This window comes from Scardinius erythrophthalmus, assembly GCF_964197995.2.
Source record: "Scardinius erythrophthalmus genome assembly, chromosome: 2".
NCBI lineage: Eukaryota > Metazoa > Chordata > Actinopteri > Cypriniformes > Leuciscidae > Scardinius > Scardinius erythrophthalmus.
The window spans coordinates 65,833,814-65,856,240 of NC_138222.1; the positions used below are offsets into that span (position 1 = coordinate 65,833,814).

Consider the following 22,427-nt stretch of genomic DNA (forward strand, 5'->3'; position numbering starts at 1 on the left):
ATGCTCGCGCGAGCTAGCTGATAGGCTGTGCTGTAGGCAACTGCACGAACCAATGGCGAGAGAGCAGAGGCACGCGAACCAATCAGAGATACTCGAGCGCGCCAAATAGGGCGTGGCATGAGAGTATAAATACAGAGAAATCTCGCCATAAAACAGGTCTAATCGACTGAACGAAAAATAGCACGGCAGGGCAACGCAGTACTCGTTCCCTTATCTCTAAGGGAACTGAGGTTACGCAAGTAACCAAGTACGTTCCCTTATGAGAACGTTCTCTCGTACTGCGTTGCAAACGCTTTGGGAACACTTTTTAAAACGCCGTGCTATAAGTCTCATGGCTACTCTGAAATCCAGGAATCCCGGGATTAGGAAAGTGTAGCCAGAATACCACAGACCAGAACATCGGGCCTAGAGATATCATAGTGTGTACATAGACTGGAGCAAAGGGCCAGCCTATGTAAAGTTCCCTTATAACTCAGAGAACAGCCGAGTATCTGAGCCAAAAATTAGCCTGGGTCCATAGAGCCAGGGCTAGATGGAGAGAACTCGTGCTTGTAAAGCAGGGACCTCTAAGTTATAAAATCTTGCAAATGTGGACGGAGCTGACCAGCCGGCCGCCACACAAATGTCTTCAATAGGGACACCACTGGTCCAAGCCCACGAGGAGGCGATGCCTCTCGTTGAGTGAGCCCTAACACCTATGGGACAAGAGAGGCCCAGTGAGGTGTATGCTAGAGCAATAGCGTCAACTATCCATCTGCGTGAGTTTCGTGACCGGAAGACCCTTGGTCCGGCCCCCGAAACAGACAAAGAGCTGTTCGGACTGTCGAAACGAGGCCGAACGCTCCAAGTATATTTTCAGCGCTCTAACAGGGCAGAGCTTGTGAGCATCACTGTCTTCTCCCAATGATGGGAGAGCTGACAGAGAAATTACCTGTGCTCTGAACGGAGTCGAGAGCACCTTAGGCACATAACCATGTCTTGGCTTCAAAAGGACTTTAGAGTCGTTAGGGCCAAACTCAAGACAGGAAGCGCTCGTAGAAAGCGCATGTAAGTCCCCTACTCTTTTAACTGACGCCAGTGCCAATAACAGAGCGGTTTTCAGGGAGAGGGGCTTTAGGTCCGCCGACTGAAGTGGTTCAAAGGGTGGTCCCTTAAGGGCTCGTAGAACCAGGGAAAGATCCCAGGCCGGCACTGAAGGTGGCCGCGGCGGGTTGAGCCTTCTAGCTCCTTTAAGGAAGCGAACAATAAGGTCGCTTTTTTTTAAAGAAGATCCAGCCACCAGAACATGAAAAGCCGCAATGGCTGCCACATATACTTTGAGCGTGGAAGGGGAGCGTCCCGCGTCCAACATCTCCTGAAGGAAGGAAAGTACCATAGGCACTTCACAAGTATACAGGTCGAGGTCTCGAGCCAGACACCAGCTGGAGAACACTGACCACTTAAGGTGGTAGAGACGTCTAGTGGACGGAGCCCTAGCCTCCAGAATAGTATTTAGGACACCCTCTGGGAGGTCCTAGGGTACCCGTTGAGTGGCCATGCATGTAGGGCCCACAAGTCGGGACGGGGGTGCCAGATCGATCTGTTCGCTTGAGCCAAGAGGTCTCTCCTCAGAGGAATTGGCCAAGGGTCTGAAACAGACAGCTGCATCAGCTCTGGGAACCAGGTTTGGGTCCGCCAAATGGGAGCTATCAAGAGGATCGCACACCCCGTGTTCCTGATCCGTTCGATAACCTGAGGTAGCATCGAGACCGAAGGGAACGCGTAAAGGGGAAGGTTGGGCCAGTCGTGGGCCAGCGCGTCCTTCTTCTTTGAGAAGAAGATTGGGCAGTGACAGTTGTCTTCTGAGGCGAAGAGGTCTACCTCTGCCTGCCCGAAGACTTCCCATAATAGGAGAACTGTCTGGGGGTGGAGTGACCATTCCTCTGGGGAACGTTGCCCCGAGAGAGCATGTCTGCTCCTGTGTTCAACATGCCCGGCACGTGAGCTGCTCTGAGCGAGCGCAGATTGGTCTGAGCCCAAAGTAGCAGCTGAGTAGCTATGGCGAACAGATTGTGGGATCTGAGGCCGCCCTGGCGATTTATGTAGGACACCACTGACATGTTGTCCGTCCGGACCAAGACATGGTGTCCCGCCAGGTATGGAAGGAAGGTTTTTAGGGCTAGAAAAACCGCTCTCATCTCGAGGAAGTTCATGTGTAGGCGTTTCTCCGAGCTCGACCAGAGGCCGGAGGCAGGCCTACCCTCGTACAGGGCTCCCCAACCTGAGTTGGAGGCATCTATCGAAATGACCCTCCTTTCTGAGACCACTCCCATGCTTACACCCTGCTGGTACCAGCTGGCTTTCCTCCAGGGGGCCAGAGCTTGAATGCAGTGCTGGTCCACCCTGATATTTAAGAGGCCCGAACGCCAGGCGTGAGGCGGTACCTGAGGTGCTAGCCACAGCTGAAGAGGACGCATGCGCAGTAGGCCTAGTTGGAGTACTGAAGATGCAGAAGCCATAAGGCCCAAAATCCTCTGATACGTTCGGAGGGGTACGTAAGCGCCCTTCGCGAACGACGCGGCAAGCCGCTGAATCGAGAGAGCACGGGCTGGTGTGGGCCATGCTCTCATAAGTACAGAGTCGAGAACTGTTCCCAGGAACGTGATACGTTGGCTGGGCACCAGAATACTCTTGGAGAGGTTTACTCTGAGCCCCAGGCATTCCAGATGACTGAGAAGCCAGGCTCTGTGAGTATGGGACTCCGCCTCTGACTGAGTCAGAATGAGCCAGTCGTCGAGGTAGTTCAGAATGCGCATTCCCCGCTGTCTTAGGGGGGAGAGAGCTGCATCCATGCATTTCGTAAACGTACGAGGTGCCAGTGCCAGTCCAAAAGGTAGAACTGTGTACTGGTATGTCTGCCCCTCGAAGGCGAATTTCAAGAATGGCCTGTGGTGGGGGTTCACTTGAATGTGAAAGTACGCGTCTTTTAGATCCACTGAAAAGAACCAGTCGCCTGGGCGAATCTGCGCCAGGATGTGTTTGGTTGTAAGCATTCTGAATGGCCGTGACATGAGAGCCCTGTTCAGATGTCTGAGATCTAAAATGGGTCTTAGGCCGCCGTCCTTCTTCGGAACGAGGAAGTAACGGCTGTAAAACCCTGACTCGCTTTGTGAAGCGGGAACTATCTCGATAGCCCCTTTCACCAGCAGACCTTGTACTTCGGTGCTGAGGACGTGAGACAGCGTGCTCCTTACCGAGGTTTGAATAACGGCTCGAAAGCGTGGGGGTCTGCGGGCGAACTGAAGCGAGTAACCGCGCTTTATTATGTTCATCACCCACTCTGAGACTCCGGGAATGGCCTGCCACGCCAGAGCCCGATGAGCCAGAGGTATTATCATATCAGAGGACTGAGCGCCCGGAGCCGGGGGTTCGACTAGACATGAATTTGAATGGGAAATTTTGCTCGATTTGTGCTTTTTGTGGGTCGCTGTTAAAACAGCGTTTGTGTGCAGCGGTGCGTGAAGAATAACAGGCCCTTTTTCTGCATGTAAAACTACTCCAGCCGCCTGAACTGAAGAGGGGGCTGTGAGTAGCACTCGAGCGGTCTTCGGCCGCGGCGGGACCGGTCCTGGTCCGGCCGCGGCGGGACATGAACCCCTTTTCCTGTCGGTTAGGACGGCTTCTTAGGCTCGTGGTCGAGCGTGAGCTTCGGCCTGGGTCCCTGGCGCTTAGGCTTTAGGTGCTGACTGGTTTCAGCCGCTGGGCGGTCAAACTGGCCATGCTGCGGCCGAGGGCCTGTGCAGTGGTCTTCGTGGCCCGCAGCGCCAAATCAGAAGCACTACGGAGGTCCTTCAGGGCGTCCTGGTCAGGGCCTGACTCATCCATGGAGCGTAGGAGCTTGGCTTGGAACGCCTGAAGTGTAGCCATGGCGTGAATCCCCGAAGCGGCTTGACCAGCGGCAGCATAAGCACGGCTGGCTAAGGCCGAGGTAGCCCTGCATGGCTTGGAAGGGTGAACCATCTTAGACCTCCAACCTACAGCAGTGGGAGGGCATAGATGAGCGGCGACCGCTTCCTCGATAGGGGGGAGAGACACGTAGCCCTTCTCTTCAGCGCCGTCGACGGAAGAGAGTGTGGCAGAGGCTGATGAGCGAGTTCGCGCTGAAAAGGGCGCGCGCCAGCTTTTAGTGAGCTGTTCGTGGACCTCAGGCAGAAAAGGAGCGGCGCGCTGGCGGGGGGCTGGTTGGCGGCCCGGCAGGTACCACTCGTCGAGGCGGCCTCTGGCGGGTTCAGCTGGAGAAAGCCAGCTGAGGCCCAGCTCGTCGACAGCGCGAGACATGACGCGGAAGAGTTCGGCGTCAACATTCGCACGTGTGTCAGGACGATCGCACAGAGAGGAGGGGGCGGGGTCCGCGGAGCCCGACCAGTCCTCGCTCTCAGATGGCGCCACAGAAACTGCATCATCCAGGTCCTCAGCGGATCCGCCGAAAGAAACGAGTCCAGCCGCTTCTAGAGAGGGTCGTTGATCGTCTCTCGCGAACATAGACCTTTGTTCCAGTCGCACTGAGACATTTCAAATGATGCCAAACATGTGTAATACTGTAATTGTTCATATTAAATCCTATAGATTTTTGGGTGAATTTAGGTAGGGATGGGTGAAGGGAATGATGTGTAAATTGGGAGGTGATCAACTTTGGTGTGATCATGTCTGGAATGGGGATGATAATATAGCAAAACAGTTCAAATGTTATTTTCCTTTGTTTTCTCAGAGAGTAGCCCTCTCTCCTAGTTCTTCCAGTTTCTCCTGTCTTACACTGCCTTTAAAGCAGTGATCTCAAACTCAATTCCTGGAGGGCCACAGCTCTGCACAGATTTGCTCCAACCCTAATCAAACACACCTGATCCATCTAATCAAGGTCTTCAGGATTACCAGAAACTTCCTTGCAGGTGTGAGTTTGAGCTGGTTGGAGCTAAACAGTGCAGAGATGTGGCCCTCCAGGAATTGAGTTTGAGACCACTGCTTTAAAGGGATAGTTCACCCAAAAATTTAAATTATCCCATGAATTACTCACCCTCAAGTCATCCTAGGTGTATATGACATTCTTCTTTCAGACGAATACAATCGGTGTTATATATAAAAAAAAAATGTCCTGGCTCTTCCAAGCTTTATAATGGCAGTGAATGGCCGTTTCTGTTTTGAAGTCAAAAGGGGACATCTATCCATGATAAAAGTGCTTCACACAGCTCTGGGGTGTTAATAAAGGCCTTCCTGAAGCGAAGCTATGTGTACGCAAAACCAATTAACTAATATTTCAGTCAAATTAGCGTGTTTCATTTAGTATCTGACGGTTAGGTTTTCAGTATTTTACTGTTTTTTCCTTGATTATATGGTAATCTACTGGCAGCAGGGTTGCCAATTAATTACTGTTTTTCTACCGTTTGTTGTAAACAGTGTGTGGTAAATTGTAAATGAATGTACAGTTGATTACCTTATTTTTTCCATCTTACACATTTAACCATTTTAACTTAACAGCAAAATCTAGTTTTAAATGAACACATGTGTACACTACAGAGTGTTAGAGTAACAAACAAGCAGTGTTGAAGCTAATGAAATAATTGTGAATGTGATTAATAAGTGATTAATGTTAAACATTTTGAGTCTCCCCTCCCTTGCCTCACAGTGCTTTGGTCCACTGCCTGCTTTTCCCCTTTACCTCACTGACACACAAGTCCAGTGGCAGAGAAGAAATTCATTTAGAAGTTGTGGAACTCCAGTAAGTAAGCTGTCAATGTTATTTTATTCACTTTAAACATCAGATGAAGTGATTCTTTCTCTTTAATACATATAATGCTGAGTCATTAATTAAATAGTCATGAAAAAAAAAAAAAAGATGATAACTGATGTATATTTTTTCCATGAGTCTGCTATGTTAGCAATTATAACGTTACTTAGCTTGTTTGGTATGGAATATTTATGGCCAGCATAATATCAAATGTGTGTTTCTTACAGAGCTTGATAGTTTGAGTTCTTTCAAACTTTTAGACTATTACTGGAGAAGAAATATATAAATGTGTTACTGTACTGTACTGAACTGCTAAGCAATAATCAACTTGCTCTTGTTGTGTCCGCAGGTCTAAATTCCAACTGCATGAGATTTTGTAAAATATTAATCAGCAGAAATAAAAGTTCACTATTTATTAACCACAACATAATCACATACAACGTGAGTGCAGTGGACTATTGTGAAGAGCTCTGAGACACAAGGTGATCCATTTGGAGAGGTAATGTATTTTCTGTTTTCATTGTCCAAGTTTATCAGTTTGTCTTTAAAAAACAAACAAAAAAAAAAAACACTTATTTACAAAATCCCCCTAAGAGATCTTGGATTATTATTTTCCTGTCTTGTTTTCCGTCATGATCCCAGATTAAATGATTTTTTTCTTTGTCGTTTCTTAGTCTGCAACAAATAACTTTTCTTAGTGCAGTTTATGTGTGGTTGTATCATAGATGAGTGAATTGTTGTTTACCTCGAGACTCAACTGAAATAGGTCTGTGTGTGTCAGTGATCGACAACTTCAAAACAGAGTCTGATGCAAGGAGTATCAAACTGAGGATAAAAGTGTGATGTCTGTCAGCTCTGTAGTGTTAAAGAAACACTGAAACAGTGTTAATGAGATAATTAAGTGATCAATTGAGTGATGATTGAGCATTAGGCCGGTGACACACTGGATGCGTGGCGTGAGCGTGGCGTTTCTGTTGCGTGTCAGCTGCATGGCGGCTGCGTCGCGTTTTCCATGTCTTTGCACACCAGAAGCGTGTCTGACGCGGCGCTGCTGCTGCTAGGTGACATATTGGTGATATATTTGACATATGGGGAGAGAGTTGTGGAAGGCCTATACTTCATGTTAAACAAATATATAGCAGCAAAGACAACGTCGGCAGTGTTGACGGCAATATAGGCTACAGAATATTTCGTTCTGTATGGACAGGTGCAGTATTTGAAAATCGATAATATTTTTTTAAATTGCATTTATATTTGCATTTATGTCAAACCCTAGACACTTTCAAACATCAAAATGACATTTATTAATATGTATTCGTGTCAAAATGTCATATAAACATCTTTTCCTATTCAATTTCGCATGGAAACGCTTCCAAGACGCTTGCGTGTCGCGTGAAAAATAGGCGTCGGTTCTATTTCTAGCATGCACGCATTCGAGCGGCGCCTGAGACGCGCGTGTCACGCAGGCAGTGTGCAAGCTCTAACCTGTTAACATGGGAGTTAACTGTTAACTGCGTGGCGTGTCAGAAATAAAAACGGACACGCCACGCAGCTGAGACGCTTACGCCACGCATCCAGTGTTTCACCGGCATTGGTGATGAACACCTGACGGTAACAAGCAGATTCACTGAAGGAAAGAGAAACAACAAGAAGAGAAAAAAGAGAAACACAAGAACTACAACTGACTTCCAGCCACAGACTTAGGGGCTGTTTACACAACACCGTTTTCAAATAAAAAAGTAAAACTTTTTATGCATTTTGGCCGTTCGATCACACGACAACAGCGTTTTGGGTGCCTGAAAACTTTGAAAACGGGTTTCAATGTGCAAGAATTTCTTGCATCTTGAATCTCTGAAGACGATGATGCCATGCACATGCATATTACTTGTTCAGTCTATTGTGTTTCATCGCCATCTACTGGCCTGGCAGCAGAATACAGCATTTTTAGTCATTTTCGCGGATCTGTACGCAGAAAACTCAAAGGAAAAACCTGTCCGTTTTAAGCATATGTCGTTGTCATGTAAACGTACCCTTAGTTGAAATAAACAAGATAAAATACATTAAATCTCTCAAGATCTCATCAAAGGAGGATTAAACAACTCTACAAACAGCATTACCAGCTTCACTTATTACTAACCAGACTGACTTTATTTCTGTCATACATCTACAGAAGTTCTTATTGAGAATTAACTGGGGTTTAGATGCAGTGGTGGATCTGAAATCCACACTTACAGCAAGTCACTGTTTAGAACAAAAGTTTTAAAGTATGAGATATTTATTGTACTTAAGTATGAAATGTATTTTTTATATTAAAAATACTTTAGTATTGAAAGTAAAAGTACAAGTAAATGCAAAATACAAAAGGAGCAAAAGATTCAATGTTTGAGCAGCACGATTGTGTTCAGTTTAACTCTTTCTTCCATTTTGTCTTCTTTGAATAAAAAAAATGGAAAAATGTTTATGATAAGTTTTAAGTAGTACAAAATGCAGTTTCAAATTTGAAAAATAAACTCTTTCATTTGAATGTGGAGACCTCAATGTGTTTCTTGGGGTTAGACACTGAGTTTTTAAACCAATATTTATGTATCTTTGAGTAAGCATAAGAGGCACTTCATCCAAGTCTTCCAACTTAAGAAAAAAATTCTCGCATAATGATAACGATAAGGTTGGACAATGCTAGCCGATAACGATTAATCAACCGATGGTTTATAAAATGGATTCTGTATGAAAACAAACATAACACATACAAAGTGTTGAACTTTATTACAAAAATAAAAAAGGTACTGTACCATGAAAACAAACGGTACTTTTTAAATATAAAACTATTAATATATTAATTATACCTTGATCATTTATGGTAATTCACATTGCATTTACTAATACAATTTGAAAATGTTAAAATTAACAATGAATAATACTTGTATTAACCTTAATTAATGTTAAAAGCCTTCATGTAAACACCTTAATCAATACGATTGAGCTCCATCCGAATTAAATTTCGATCGGATTGAAATTCCTTTTCTAATCCGATCGAGAAAACATGTAAACCTTTGATCGGAATGAAAACCAAAACTGAAAGGGCTGCGCATGTGCAATGATGTTGAAATAGCATAATGATGTATGATGCACTGAACGAGCTGTTCATCCTGTTGAATAAAGTGTCATATAAATGAGTGTCCCGTCATTCAAAAATTCTCCTTTGACTCAGAGTATGTGAAGTGGAGCAGGACAATGTCCCACCAGTCCTTGTTTCAGACTCTCATCCACAGATGACTGGCTTTGGGCATTTTTACTGCATGAAGCAGCACGGCATAACGGCTCATATGCTAATTTCTTATGACCATAAATGGATAAATATTAACCAGTTAAGCTGCAACCCCACTTTTGAAAAATCCTCAGAAATGACATACCCAAACTGAAACAGATACAGTTCATGAACCCTTTGTACTAAAAGCACAAGTATGATCTCATTTGAAAGCTGACACCTGGCAGTTTATTGTAAATGTAGAATTAATTATTGTCGTAATGAAAATTTTTTTTTATAAATAGCTTCAAAGTTTTGTAAAGTTATTAGAAATTTATTTTTATGAAACATCCTCATGAAAATAAAATTGAAGTTGGCACTGTAGCAATCTAGAAATGCACTGCAGCTAAAGCCACATGTCTATACATTTTATGTTTAAAATCTGAAGATAAAAAGTCCAAAACTCTGTATTTAGTTAAATGTTTTTCAAGACCATGTCAAATGACTTTATTTTGATTTGACTCTAAAATACAACTGATGTTTATTGTCATCTTCTAAGCATCTAGCCAGTCTTTTGTCTCTATTGTTTTGTGGTGCAAACGATCCCCATTCAGTCTCAGTCTCCCCCTGCACACATTCACACCTCTCCAGCCTGGTTATGGCTGTAAATATGCATTTCTTTTGTCTGCATTATAGTTACTAACGACTGGCTATTCACAGGCTATTCATAGGGTTTCAGTCCCTAATTTCTTTTCTCAAAGTTTACCTCACATTTTAAACTGTATCAAATGCATTTCTTGAATAAAGAAACATTTCAGTAAGCATTCCTATGAAGAAAAAAATCATAAAAGTATAACTGCTAGTGGCAGGTGCACCTAGGGCTAGCTAACATGTTAGCTTAGCACACCATCAATACGCGACCATTTATGAGATTAAAACCATGTTTGTGCTCCAAACTTACTTTATAACCCAAGTCGAGTGTTTTAAATAATCTTCTGTGATCTGATTTGGCTTCAGATAAAAAAAATCAGACAGAAAATATACTATTGTATAGTATTCTGCACAATGATAAAGTCTATATCGATTAGCATTACATTATAAAAATAATTATTATTATGGAAATACCTGGCATGGCTTGAAAAACACAGTTAACTCAAATATCATTGCAATCATGTTTATTGTCTTCAAAACGTCTTTATCTGCATGTTACAGCGCGATCTCTGTAGCTGTGTGTGTATCAGTGACGTCCTGGAATGTCACATGATTATGGCTCTTCTTCATGTTCTATATATGGGTTATTATTGTGCATAATAGCGCCCTCAGGCTATTGGTATGAATTGAAAACACAGTATCAGAGTATCTAAACGCTCATAATGATTACATCGACGCATTTGGGTATAAATTCAATAAATATTATTCCTGTCTATAGAAATCTGATGTAAACCTATGAGAATATATCAATATTTCTCCAAATCTGCACATTTTTTTAGCTAAAAGCCCTGAGGGACGTTGTTTTGTCAAGCACTGTCATGACGACAGCACAGAGTTTTTTTTATGAGTGAAAGCGGCTGACGCTCATAATTCATATTAAAGGTAACGTTATCGACTCATTTTTTTCATTTCATAACTCCTGACACAAATTAAGAAATAGCTGTCGCTATAAGTTTCTCAGAATACAATAGTGGTCAAATACTGAAACTTGAGTCTTATATCGTTTTAATCATGTATAGTTTGTCAAGGTATAACATTAAATCTGAATCAAAAAAACTTTGAACTTTAAATCAAAAACTTTGAACTTTATAAAAAAAAATGCTTCAGTGCGCCCGCGCACTGGCAATGGTTAACAGGTTAAGTCTGCTGTGTAAAACCAATAAAGAACCAATCTAGGAGAATGGTTATTATGTGCAAACAGCAGGAAACATCTCGGGTTACGACTGTAACCCTAGCTCCCTGAGAAAGGAACGAGACGCTGCGTCAGTGACGCTTTTGGGAACGCCCCTGCGTGATTGCGTCTGAAGCACTTGTGTCAACTAGCCCAATGGCGAGAGTGAGCGTCACGGGCGGGTGATGTCATGACCAGGAAAGGATAAAACACATCCGGTCTGACCGGTGTTAGGTTCGAACTAGCAGAAGCAAGTGGATCACAGGAATGCAGGAAGTATGGCAAAGTGACGCAGTGTCTCGTACCCTTCTCAGGGAACTAGAGATACAGTCGTAACCAGAGACGTTCCCTTTCGATGACGCTTTGAGAACGAGAATGCCCAAACGCCATACAAACCAGAGCGTGTCTGTGTGAATACTGAAAGCCGTGTACCAAAGGTCCATATCTCTGGGCTGGTGTGAAGTGCCACCCCTCCAACTTGAGACCGAAGGTCCCTCCTGCCCAGAATATCTGAGGGAGAACCAATGAGGAGGGAAACCAGGTCCGAGAACCCGTCAGCTCGGCCAGTACAGTGCTACTATTAGTAGACTTATTCCGTCCCGGCGGACCTTCTCCAGAATAATCAGGGCAAAACGTACAGACGTAGCCTCGGTCATGTCTATACCACAACGTCCAGCCCCAAGGGGCCTGTAAGCTTTCCTTTTGCCACAATTTTTCCTCTCATGGGAGTATCAGAATGAGCTGCATGGGAAAAAAATCTATCTTTATTTAGAATTTAGTCAACAAAGGTGTAATTTTTATTTTGGATTTGTTGAAGAAGGAGGGCAGCTTTTATTACTACACTGAATTTATTGACATTTTTGGCGTGGATTCCTCACCTAAAGTTTATGACTGGTGTGATGGATTTTTTAATTAACAAATCGGGGAAATGAAACTAGACAGACGACTAGGTTTTAAACCTTGTGATTTTAAAAGTAATCACAACAACAGAATTTGCTCCTACCTAGAAACAGAGGGGTTTGTCTTTGAAGAACCGATCAAATTATGTAATGCTTAATGTCATTTTGCCATACCCCTTATTCTATAAAAAACTGTTGTATTTGTGTTTTTGGTGGGATTCTCAATGGAATTTGTCTGAGATCCTCCGGCCTTGAATCTTCTTGGGGGAGATTCCCTGAGAACTGCTCGGGAACTCTTCTGGCTGGGATTAAAGCATTTGAAGGACATTTGCTGAAGTCTGTCTGTTATTATTGCTGCGCAGCAAGTAAGTTAATTAGGGGAACTCGAAGCCAGTTGTCGACTGTAGACGCAAGAGCTAGAGTATAAAGATTTAGTGTCGATGTGTAGACGCTTGGGTGTCGATTGTAGACGCCCCAGGTAAGTAGATCAATTGAGTGTCAATTGGAGACGCCCCAGTTAGTTAGGTTTAGGGAAAAATCTACCACACTGGGTTATTAATTCTATTTCAACTAAACTTTTGCATATGGTTAGGTCATACTGTAGCTACAGAGTATCAGTCTGTGAAATGCCCCATTTATCCACTGGAAGATTGGAGCTTTCCAATGTCAAATGTAATATATATATATATATATATATAGCAATTTATTTTCTATTAATATATGGACTGGCATTACAGTTTTTTAATATTATTTAATATAGACAGATTTTTCAATACTTTTAACAATTTTCCAAAACTCTTAACACAGTTAGCACTACATCCGTCTGTGTAAGCTGTATTACAGTTTTTTTACAATCGCTATGACAATTTTTTCAATACTTTTAACAAATTTCCTAAACTCTTAATGCACCAACACACAATTGGCAAAACGGTTAATTTCATGCTCAAAATCACACATTGTAAACTAAACTCCAAAACTAATTTTCAAAATACAATAATACACTAACACAATACACAATGTCTAACAAAACACTGCAAACATGTTTCAAAATCAAATAATTATTCAAAACACTAACATATGTTCTCTTCCAACAGGAACATTTAGTCAATCATAACACAATGACAAAAAAAAAAAAAAAAAAAAAAAAAACAGCTGAAATTACAGAAACTGCATTATTTTATGTGTCAGGTCTGTCCTTATACAATAGACATTATATTGTATTGATCATAGATTGTGTGATTTGGAAGTCTCTATATTTTTGTTTTGTTTGTAATGTAAATGCATGCATTTTGTTGTTGTTTTTTTTTGCAGAAGAAATTCAAAACAACAAAATAAATGACCCTTCTTAGAGTAGCTTTATAGAATGTATGGTTTGTGAAAACCAGAATTGCTGCAGTAACGGCTTTATTTGCAACAGGACATTTCTGCAAGATAACAAAAATATGCAATATAGCTGCCATTTACAGTATTACTGTATGTGAAAATACAAAATATACAAACAGAAAAATTCATCTTCTAATCTGCCACATCACACCTGATATCATCCCTGGCAAGGCATCTTGGGAAGAATCTTTTAGAGTAACATGCCTTATCCACCCCTGGTAGTGTTCAGCTGTGATGTCTTGGAATGCAGCATCTTCTGCATACAGGAGGGACATTTGGTCCTGTGGACTATGGTCAAAAACCTTTCATCTCCAGGCTGAGAAAACTCCTCAATGGGGTTGAGGAAAGAGGAGTAAGGGGCAAGAAAAATTGACATCATCCTCTGATGGGCGGCAAACCTGGCTGTGACTGCACGGGAATGGTGGAATGCCACATTGTCCCATATTTGCATAACGTCAATCAGCTGTTTCTCACTAGCAATGAAATAATGTGAAAATACAAAATATATGAACAGAAAAAGCACCATAATAATAATAATAATAATAAAAAGAGCCATCTTCTAATTATTTGCATGTTTCTCAGTAAGAATAGAATAAAATACAGGGGATATATTTGTGTTTCAGTTCACAATATAAGCAGCTGTTTACCTTGACTTTAGCCTGTGAGGTTAGGTTCAGAACATGGTGTTATCTGTTCTGACATACAGTGTTAAAGCATTGGTAAATTTGGCAGTAAAAATCCATTGTTTTGTTCTTGTTTGAGCTTGTGTGTAAAAGAAGTTCACACATTTTAAATTTGTGTTAATTGTATGCATTTTGTGTTAAAGCAACAAGAAATGTGTTAATAGGATAGCTTACACAGACGGATGTAGTGCTAACTCTGTTAAGAGTTTTGGATAATTGTTAAAAGTATTGAAAAATCTGTAGTAATCGTAAAAAACTGTATTAACACATTTCTTTTTGCTTTATCACAAAATGCATACAATTAACACACATTTAAAATGTGTGAACTTCTTTTACACACAAGCTCAAACAAGACCAAAACAATGGATTTTTACTGCCAAATTTACCAATGCTTTAACACTGTATGTCAGAACAGATAACACCATGTTCTGAACCTAACCTTACAGGCTAAAGTCAAGGTAAACAGCTGTTTGTATTGTGAATTGAAACACAAATATATCCCCTGTATTTTATTTTATTGTTACTGAGAAACAGCTGATTGAATTATACAGATATATAAATCACAGCTGATTCCCATCTAGGAAACACACTCAGGTGTTGAGGTTCTTTCAATCGCATGACCATATGGTATACTGTTAAGTACATTCTATAAAGCACTCTGAGATGGGCCCTTTTTTTTTTATTGAATGTATGCATTAAAAGACCTAAACCCAACAAAGCAAAAATGTAGAGAGGCTTCAAAAGAAACTGCAGTGCAAAACACAATCTCTGATCAATACAATATACTGGTGTTTAAGGGCATACCTGACACATAAAATAATGCAGTTTCTGTAACTCCATCTGATGTTAGTGTTTTTATGACATTGAGCTATGATTGACTAAATCTTCCTGTTGGACGAGAACATATGTTAGTGTTTTGAATTTTGAGACATGTTTGCAGTGTTTTGGTAGACATAATGTATTGTTGCTAGTGTATTATTGTATTTTGAAAATTTGTGTTGGAGTTTAGTTTACAATGTGTGATTTTGAGCATAAAAAGCTGTTTTGCCAATTGTGTGTTGTAGGTGTGTTGGTGCATTAAGAGTTTAGGAAATTTGTTAAAAGTATTGAAAAAATTGTCATAGCGATTGTAAAAAAAACTGTAATAAGTTTCTGTTGCCTAACAAGTGGAAAGAGCTTCACTTTAAAATTCTACATAATTACTATGTCTGTAACTCTCTTTCGAAGTTTCTAAGCCCAATTTTAGGCTTTTTTGTGTTGATTTATTATTTATTGTGTTGAAGTTATTGTATGACTCTCTTTGTTTATCAGCTAACAAGAAAGCCGCTAGAACTGCTCTGTTGCTCAAATAAATTATGGTTTCATTATAAGTTACCTCCTGATTTCCTGAAGATGACAATTTTTTTTTACATTGTTTTCTATTTTTTTTAGTTGACTATCTCTTACTGTATGTACTGTACTTTACTATCTCTTACTGTTGTACTTTACTGCCTTGCTTTACCTTGATTTTCTTATCCTATTTTTTGTTTAATACATGTATCCCCTGTGATCTTAATAATAAGTAAATAAATAAATAAAAAATCAAGGGCAAGCGGGAGATTTGAATTTAGTCTACATTGGTAAAGTGGATTGTGAGATCAACATCGGACATCATGCCAACCGATCACCGGCTGAGGTGAGAGTCTCATCATACTACATGTAAACAATGTTTTATATTACATTTGTGTGAAGTTTACAGTCAGTGGCGGTTCTACATTGAATTACACCCTGGGCGAGACCCCTTTCGAGCGCCCCCGCCCCCCAAATAAATTTTTTGTTACCCCATTGCCAGATAATGTTTTGCTTGTTTTAAGCAAAAACTAAATTTTTATTTATTTTCCCAGAAAACAAGACTTAATATCTTATATAATTTTACTACTTTAGTAAAATAACGTTAGGCCTATGCATCTTTATTTAAGAAATGTTTGATATTTGGACTGGTAAACAAGACAAAAATAGGCTACTAAGTAAGAAAAGCATTTTTGCAGTGTAGTAACAATATTATGGTGAAATTAGATCTCGTGTTTGAGTTAAAAACGAATTATTATTAAGCATAGCAAGAATCATAGCAAAAAGGCTAACAAATAAGAGTTATACCCACCAATTAATATTACCCCTTCATTCATGACATGGATACTGTAATCATACAGAGAAAACATAGTTGCATACCTTTATCTTTAGCTCGTTTCTAAATTGGGAACCTAATGGCTTTGACCTTTCTTGTCCATCTCTTATTTGGCACTCAACATCAACACTCAACAGATTCCCTGATCCCCCCATAACTGTCACTCACGCTCACGAGTCACGACCAGAAGTCAAGACCAAACCAATTCACCTTGGTGGTGGTGACCAAGTAATCGTTTTGTATTACCTATTTTTATTAGCCATTCAGACCATTCAGAAAAACAAAACTGTGCAGGAAATATAGAGGCCCATATTTATAGTATTATGAATGAAATGTGCGTTATTTGGAAGAAAGTCGAGGTGTGACTGACTTCGATAACTATATGGACCCCCCCCCCTGTCCGTTCCATTTGGGAGAGACCCAGAGGTGTTACTGTCATCCGCGCCCGCGCCTCCGCGTCCCCTCCCCTTTCTCCTTCTCAAACAAGCAGCTTCTGTGCACGGCATCTTCTCATGTGCGCCTGCAGCTGCAGGGGGCGCAAATTTGCCAATTCCCCACACAGTGAAATGATAGATAATAGAAACCCGCTTTGCGGCCAATGTGGCGCAGATTTATTTTTTTTTGCTCGTGCCGGTAGTGCCGCCCCCCCCAAAAATGCCGCCCCGGGCGATTGCCCGGTTCGCCCGTGCCTAAAACCGCTACTGTTTACAGTTTCCAAGCTAATGTTGGCATTCTTAAATGATGTTCAGTCATAACTGGCATCGAGAGCTGGAGTAGACTGGGTAAAACTCAGCCTGATCTGCCGGTGATTTGATTTCGCCCAGCAGCTCAAGCTGGAAATCATCGCCCGGATCGTTGGTCTGACTATCCAATTGTGTACAGCAAGGCTATTCAACTGGCGGCCCGCGGGCCAAATCCGGCCCGCCAATCATCTCCATCCGGCCTGATGGCACCAACCTCCCTCCTCCTCTTTTCCTGGCGGTGCAGCTAATTTAGTTTGACACTATTGACCTGAGAAACGTTTTACGTGTGAATATTTCAGCAGTTATTATGTGTGTCCCGAATTTATGTCGAATGAACCAGTGATACCAATCATTTGTGAATGAATCATTCTTTTGGTTCGATTCTTTCTAAACGCACTTGCATAACGGTCTAAAACTATTCGGATTCATTTGGACCGCTCTGTCACTGAATCATCTGAAGCGGTTTCTCGGTCAGGACAGTAACAACAAAATGCGCTGTTTTCAGTTGTTTCACTGTAGATAAGTAGATAAGTGCGCACCGTAAGGATGCTCTTGACCGTGCGTACGCACTCTTTTAGAAGAGTATGTGTTTTGGCGACACCAACTGGCCCAAATAGCAATAACTATTTAAAATGAAAAACTTCTAAATTATCCTATTACATCACCCAATAAATCAAATTGCATCAACCTGAATTATCATTGTGATATGATTATGATGGCGTTTGATAGATTCATTGATTTTAATAAAATTTTGACTCTATTCATTATAGCTCTTCACTGGTGTCTTGCAGAAGATCACTTTTAGACAGAAAATCTAAAGAAATACAAGACAATACAAATATAATTTCGCTCACCAACCTGTCACTTGAAGCAAATATCCAACCCTTCTTAAATGTCCGCGCCAGCGAGCGCGTTGGGCCGTTTAGTGAAACTGATGCAAATAACAGTTTAAATAAATAAAATACTTCTGATATAAACTATGTTTTACTTATGATATAAACATTTAAATTAAATATGCCATTCAAATTAATGGAGAACACTTAAACATGAAATCATTACTGAGAAGTTACAAAAAATTTTATATTCAAATTCAATCAATAGAAATATTTGTTGTGGATGCGATGTTTTTGAACACGTTTCCTGTAGCGTGCTGTGTTTAAATGTTTTAACCACAGAGATAATTGCTTATCATGATAATACCAGATTGTCTGAGAAAATAGTTTCGTGCAAATAATGCCCAAGGCCTATCTGTTTCCATTAAAAATATAAATCAATTAAAAATACTATTTGGCCAGTGGAAAAGATTGAGAAAAACTTTATCTGAAATGTATTTTACACTATTTGATTTATGTATTCAAAAACAAGGCAAGGATAGGCAACTACTTGATTTTTATTAATGTAATGTGTCTTGTACCGTTAAACGTTATCACGTGGATGAATAATCATATGCAAATGATATGCAGATGAGGATCTGCATAGTAAAACTAGGCGTTGCAGCTCCATATATGGTTATTTCGGGGTGGAGACGCATGTGCGCACAATCTTCCGCTGACTGGGATTTATAAAGTGAATTCTGCGCAGGTTCTGGCGTACGCACGGTTTTATAAATCTGATTTTTTTTTTGTGTACGCCATTTTTGACTTTTGGGCGCACGTACACTTTTAGTAAGGTTCCTACGCACAGTTTTATAAATGAGGCCCCTGGACACTATTATTAAACAGCGTTGCGACAACCAGTGAGAAGCGTTTCAGTTCGACAGAAACCTCTCTGCTACAAACCACAAATCACTCGATGATTCAACTAGTATTAAATCAGATGAAACAGTTGTTACACGGCTGTAAATTATCAAGTTCTTATATATTATGGTTTTATATATCTACATACTGTTGGGTACACATTACCAAGTAAATACCATACTTTTAGGCTTACTTTAACTTATTTATTGAAACTGTTATGTTTCAATAAATAAGCTAAACACCCAAACCAACCCACCGGCCCACCTCAACTTTCTGATTTGATAATCTGGCCCTCGAATGAAGCTAATTGAATAGCCCTGGCGTACAGAGTCATTTGAACTATGCCCGTTAATCACTCCTCTTGTGCAGTAGAAAATGCAGAGCAGACTCTCCAGACTAATGTTCAATCTTAAAAGATTGAGTTTGGTCTGGTGATTGCCAGACTAGAGTTGGAGGGCAAAACACTGAAAATACAGCATGCGTCTTTCAATTTTCCATCTGTTTTCATGAAAGATCAGTTGAACCCACATCTAAAAAGATCTCTTAAAATCTCTGTTATGTGATAGTATTTGTCAATAAATCAATCTCTTAAACATCGGGGCATTTTGAAACACTGTCTGGAAGCTGAAAACTCTTCTCTTAAAAATATCCTTGGTTTTATTATAGTAAAATTGTAGTAACCACGTTTTTGGCGGATTTATTACCAATTTAATGATTACAGTTTTACTACAAATAGGCCTACCATGTTTTTTTTTTTTTTTTTTTTTTTTTTAAAGTTAAACCATAGTTAATTTTTCTTAAAAGGTTAACGTGGCTAACTTTATCAAGACCTTTAAGAAATCGAATTCAGTAAACTACTGATACAGGAAAGCACATGAGGCAAATTCTGGCTGCATTTGCTTGCCAACAGAAATTGTAGAAATTATCTACATTTTGGATGGCCTGGGGGTCATCAGCAGCCTTTTTGATAGGATACTTTTGATCATTGCTAATGAAAATGGCTTTGATCCAGATGAATGGACAGTTACACCCTAGGTGTAACTGATACCGCTAAGTCACAATAAAACATACTCATTTACTTTCTATAAATGTAGCTAAAATCACATGGCAGCTCAAAACATCACTGTTAGCCTTTCCTGCTCAGCTTCCAGATCATAGTCAGTTGAGGTTTTTTTTTTATTTCTGGTCATGTGGAAAGCAGATTCCAAACAAGGTATGAGAAGAAGTAACTTAAAATCATAATGGCCGACTCTTCTGATTCCATATGATTGCACTAAAAGTGGCAAAAAAAAATATTTTGTTCTATATTGTACATTTTTCCATGTGAATATTCATTTGATCCTTGTGAGGCCACTGAAGCTGCACAAGGTTTGGTTTTGCTACAGTAAGACCACAATTGTGTTAGATTCCACCCATCTATTTCCTTTTTTTTTTTTTTTTTTTTTGTGTGTAACTAGGCTCTGTCATTTAGAAACATGACTTTTCCTATCACTTAATGACACATATCTCTACTTTTCATTCCAGCTAGAGGATCTGACTTGCCTGGATCTGGATCTGACCTAGATCTGGTTGCTGCTCGCATCTCAGCCTACCTGATGGAAAACTCTTGCTGGATGAAGGACCTTCACCTTCAACTCAACCTTGCCAAGACAGAACTGCTTATGGTTTCAGCCAAACCATCCTTGCTGTGTGATCCTGCTGATTTGCCTTATACAACATCAGAAAGATCCGGCCATTTCTATCGGAGCCACACAACTCCTTGTCTAAGCTCTTGTTCTACCCAGACTGGACTATTGTAATGCTCTCCTGGCAGCTCTTCCAGCATCAGTCAAACCTCTGCAACTGATCCAGATGCTGCAGCAAGACCTAAACTCACTGCTTCAGATCTGTGTGTCTCCAGAAGCTTGTGTTCTGCAAGTGAACGGCGCCTTGTGGTGCCATCATCCCAAAGAGACACAAAATCACTTTCACTGACCTTTCCCTGGACTGTTCCCTGCTGGTGGAATGACCGGCGCAACTCAACACATTTTCAAGAAACTGCTAAAGATCCATCTTTTCATAAACTCTTGACCCAATAATACTTAATCTTTGTTTTAATAATAATAATAAAAAAAACTGGCACTTGTTGCTTCTATTGTTCACTTAATTGATAAGTCACTTTGGATAAAATGTAAGAGTGTTAAGAGTAAAAAAAAAATGTTAAGAGTATAAAGGTATACAGCGGTTGGCTTTTAATGTGAATATTTTTACATGTTCTAAATTATTAAGCTTGCATTTCCTATAATTTACATATCTTGATTTTCAGTGTTTGTTTAATGACTAATATTGTAAATTTGCAGGTATTCTGCACTTATACTTTTAGTTAATTTAACAGAAATTGACTGTCAATTTGATATTAAGTACTTCATTAGAGATTGGTCAAAGTTGTGAAATTGGATCTGTAAAAATACAAATTAAAATGTAAAGTAATATACTGTAATTTAATTAAAGTTACATGTGGTTATGTTGAGGTTGAACCATTTAAATGAATGTATATAGGAAAGTATTTCATATGAGAGAATTAACTTGAACCGACAAAAGCAGCACTCGGCTGAAACAAAAGCTGCACCAATACCAGTGTCTTTCTTTATTATGTGACTGATTTACTTTCTTGATACACTTGCATTTTGTCAATAACTGAATAAAAGATCTGACAAAATGTTCAATTTTCATTTAATTTGAACAGATTGCATTAGACTTTAACTGTAAAAATCACACACACACACACACACACACACACGCACGCACGCACGCACGCACGCACGCACACACACACACACACACACACACACACACACACACAAAACATTTTTAAGTACACAATTTTGGGAAGGAAAAGTGAAATAAGAAAGGAGACAAATATTGTTGTTTGAATAAAACCCTCGGAATTCTGTTTATATATATATATATATATATATATATATATATATATATATATATATATATATATATATATATATATATATATATATATATATATATATATATATAAAATATGGGTTAATCTGATCTATAACAGAAATGTTTGAATTTCTGTTTTATTAATCGTAGCAACAATGGCATCACCCAGTAACCCCCGCCGGCGCAACAGCAAAGAACTACCTCCCAGATTGGCGTAAGAGAACATTCTTATGCATTACTCACATGATTCAGAGAATAATTGAGTGTTTTTAAAAATGGATTATTGTATTATGAAGCAGTATTAATAAAAGTAAGATTTGAGGTTGAGTACACATTTATGTAGCATAAATTATTAACATTGAATGAATCTTGGTTTCATATCAGCTACCATTAAAAAACTAATTATAGATAATAATACTGTAAATTCTAATAAAATATTTTTTTTCTCTCTCTAGATATTCTTTTAAATGTCTCGAAAATGAATTGATTGAACTCTTTAAGGATGATTATCCTCAAATCCAGCAGAGCATGGACAGACTGTGTGATATCCTGACAACATTTGAAGAAAATTACAAACGTGCAGAGACCGGCTCTATGCATGGGAAAAACTCACATATAGCTGGAAGTGTCATGATGGGTTTGGGACTCCTTTTATCTCCGTTTACTTTTGGGGCTTCTGTCGCTTTCAGCGCAGCAGGAGCAGCAGTGGGCTTAGGTGGTGCAGCTGGAAGTTTTGTCTGGAAATCAAAGAAATCAAGCATGGAGGCAACATTTAGACAAGACTTTGAAGATGAACTGAAGAAATTTCAGAATAAACTCTTCCATATGACTGGCAAGATGAAAGACATTGATCAGCGTATTAAGGAAATACTGAGAGACATTAAGAACCCAAATCATGAGGTCAGTTATGTAGGTAAATATGATGCCTCCGACTATGAATTATCGCGTTTAATACGGATATATGACGTTGGTGGATTGGCTGCGAAGATTTC

At 40.1% G+C, this 22,427-nt stretch overlaps 1 protein-coding gene across 13 annotated transcripts in view; it reads left to right on the forward strand.

The window, feature by feature from the left end:
- The window catches only part of LOC308686997 (serine/threonine-protein kinase Nek1-like), a 181,575-nt gene extending 160,378 nt beyond the window's left edge, over positions 1 to 21,197 (forward strand). For 5 of the 13 annotated variants that reach the window (XR_014029672.1, XR_014029673.1, XR_014029674.1 and 2 more), the window contains 2 exons: positions 5,660 to 5,752; positions 6,111 to 6,307. Coding sequence is in view for 1 of the 13 variants with exons in the window: in XM_081359174.1 (XP_081215300.1) it covers positions 5,660 to 5,752; positions 6,111 to 6,116 (99 nt within the window). In the remaining 12 variants the exon portion in view is untranslated. Of the gene's footprint in view, positions 1 to 5,659; positions 5,757 to 6,110; positions 6,697 to 7,339; positions 7,396 to 20,019 lie in introns of those variants that run through there. The other 8 variants (XR_014029666.1, XR_014029667.1, XR_014029665.1 and 5 more) reach the window with 7 other exon arrangements.
- The last annotated feature ends 1,230 nt before the right edge of the window (positions 21,198 to 22,427 follow it).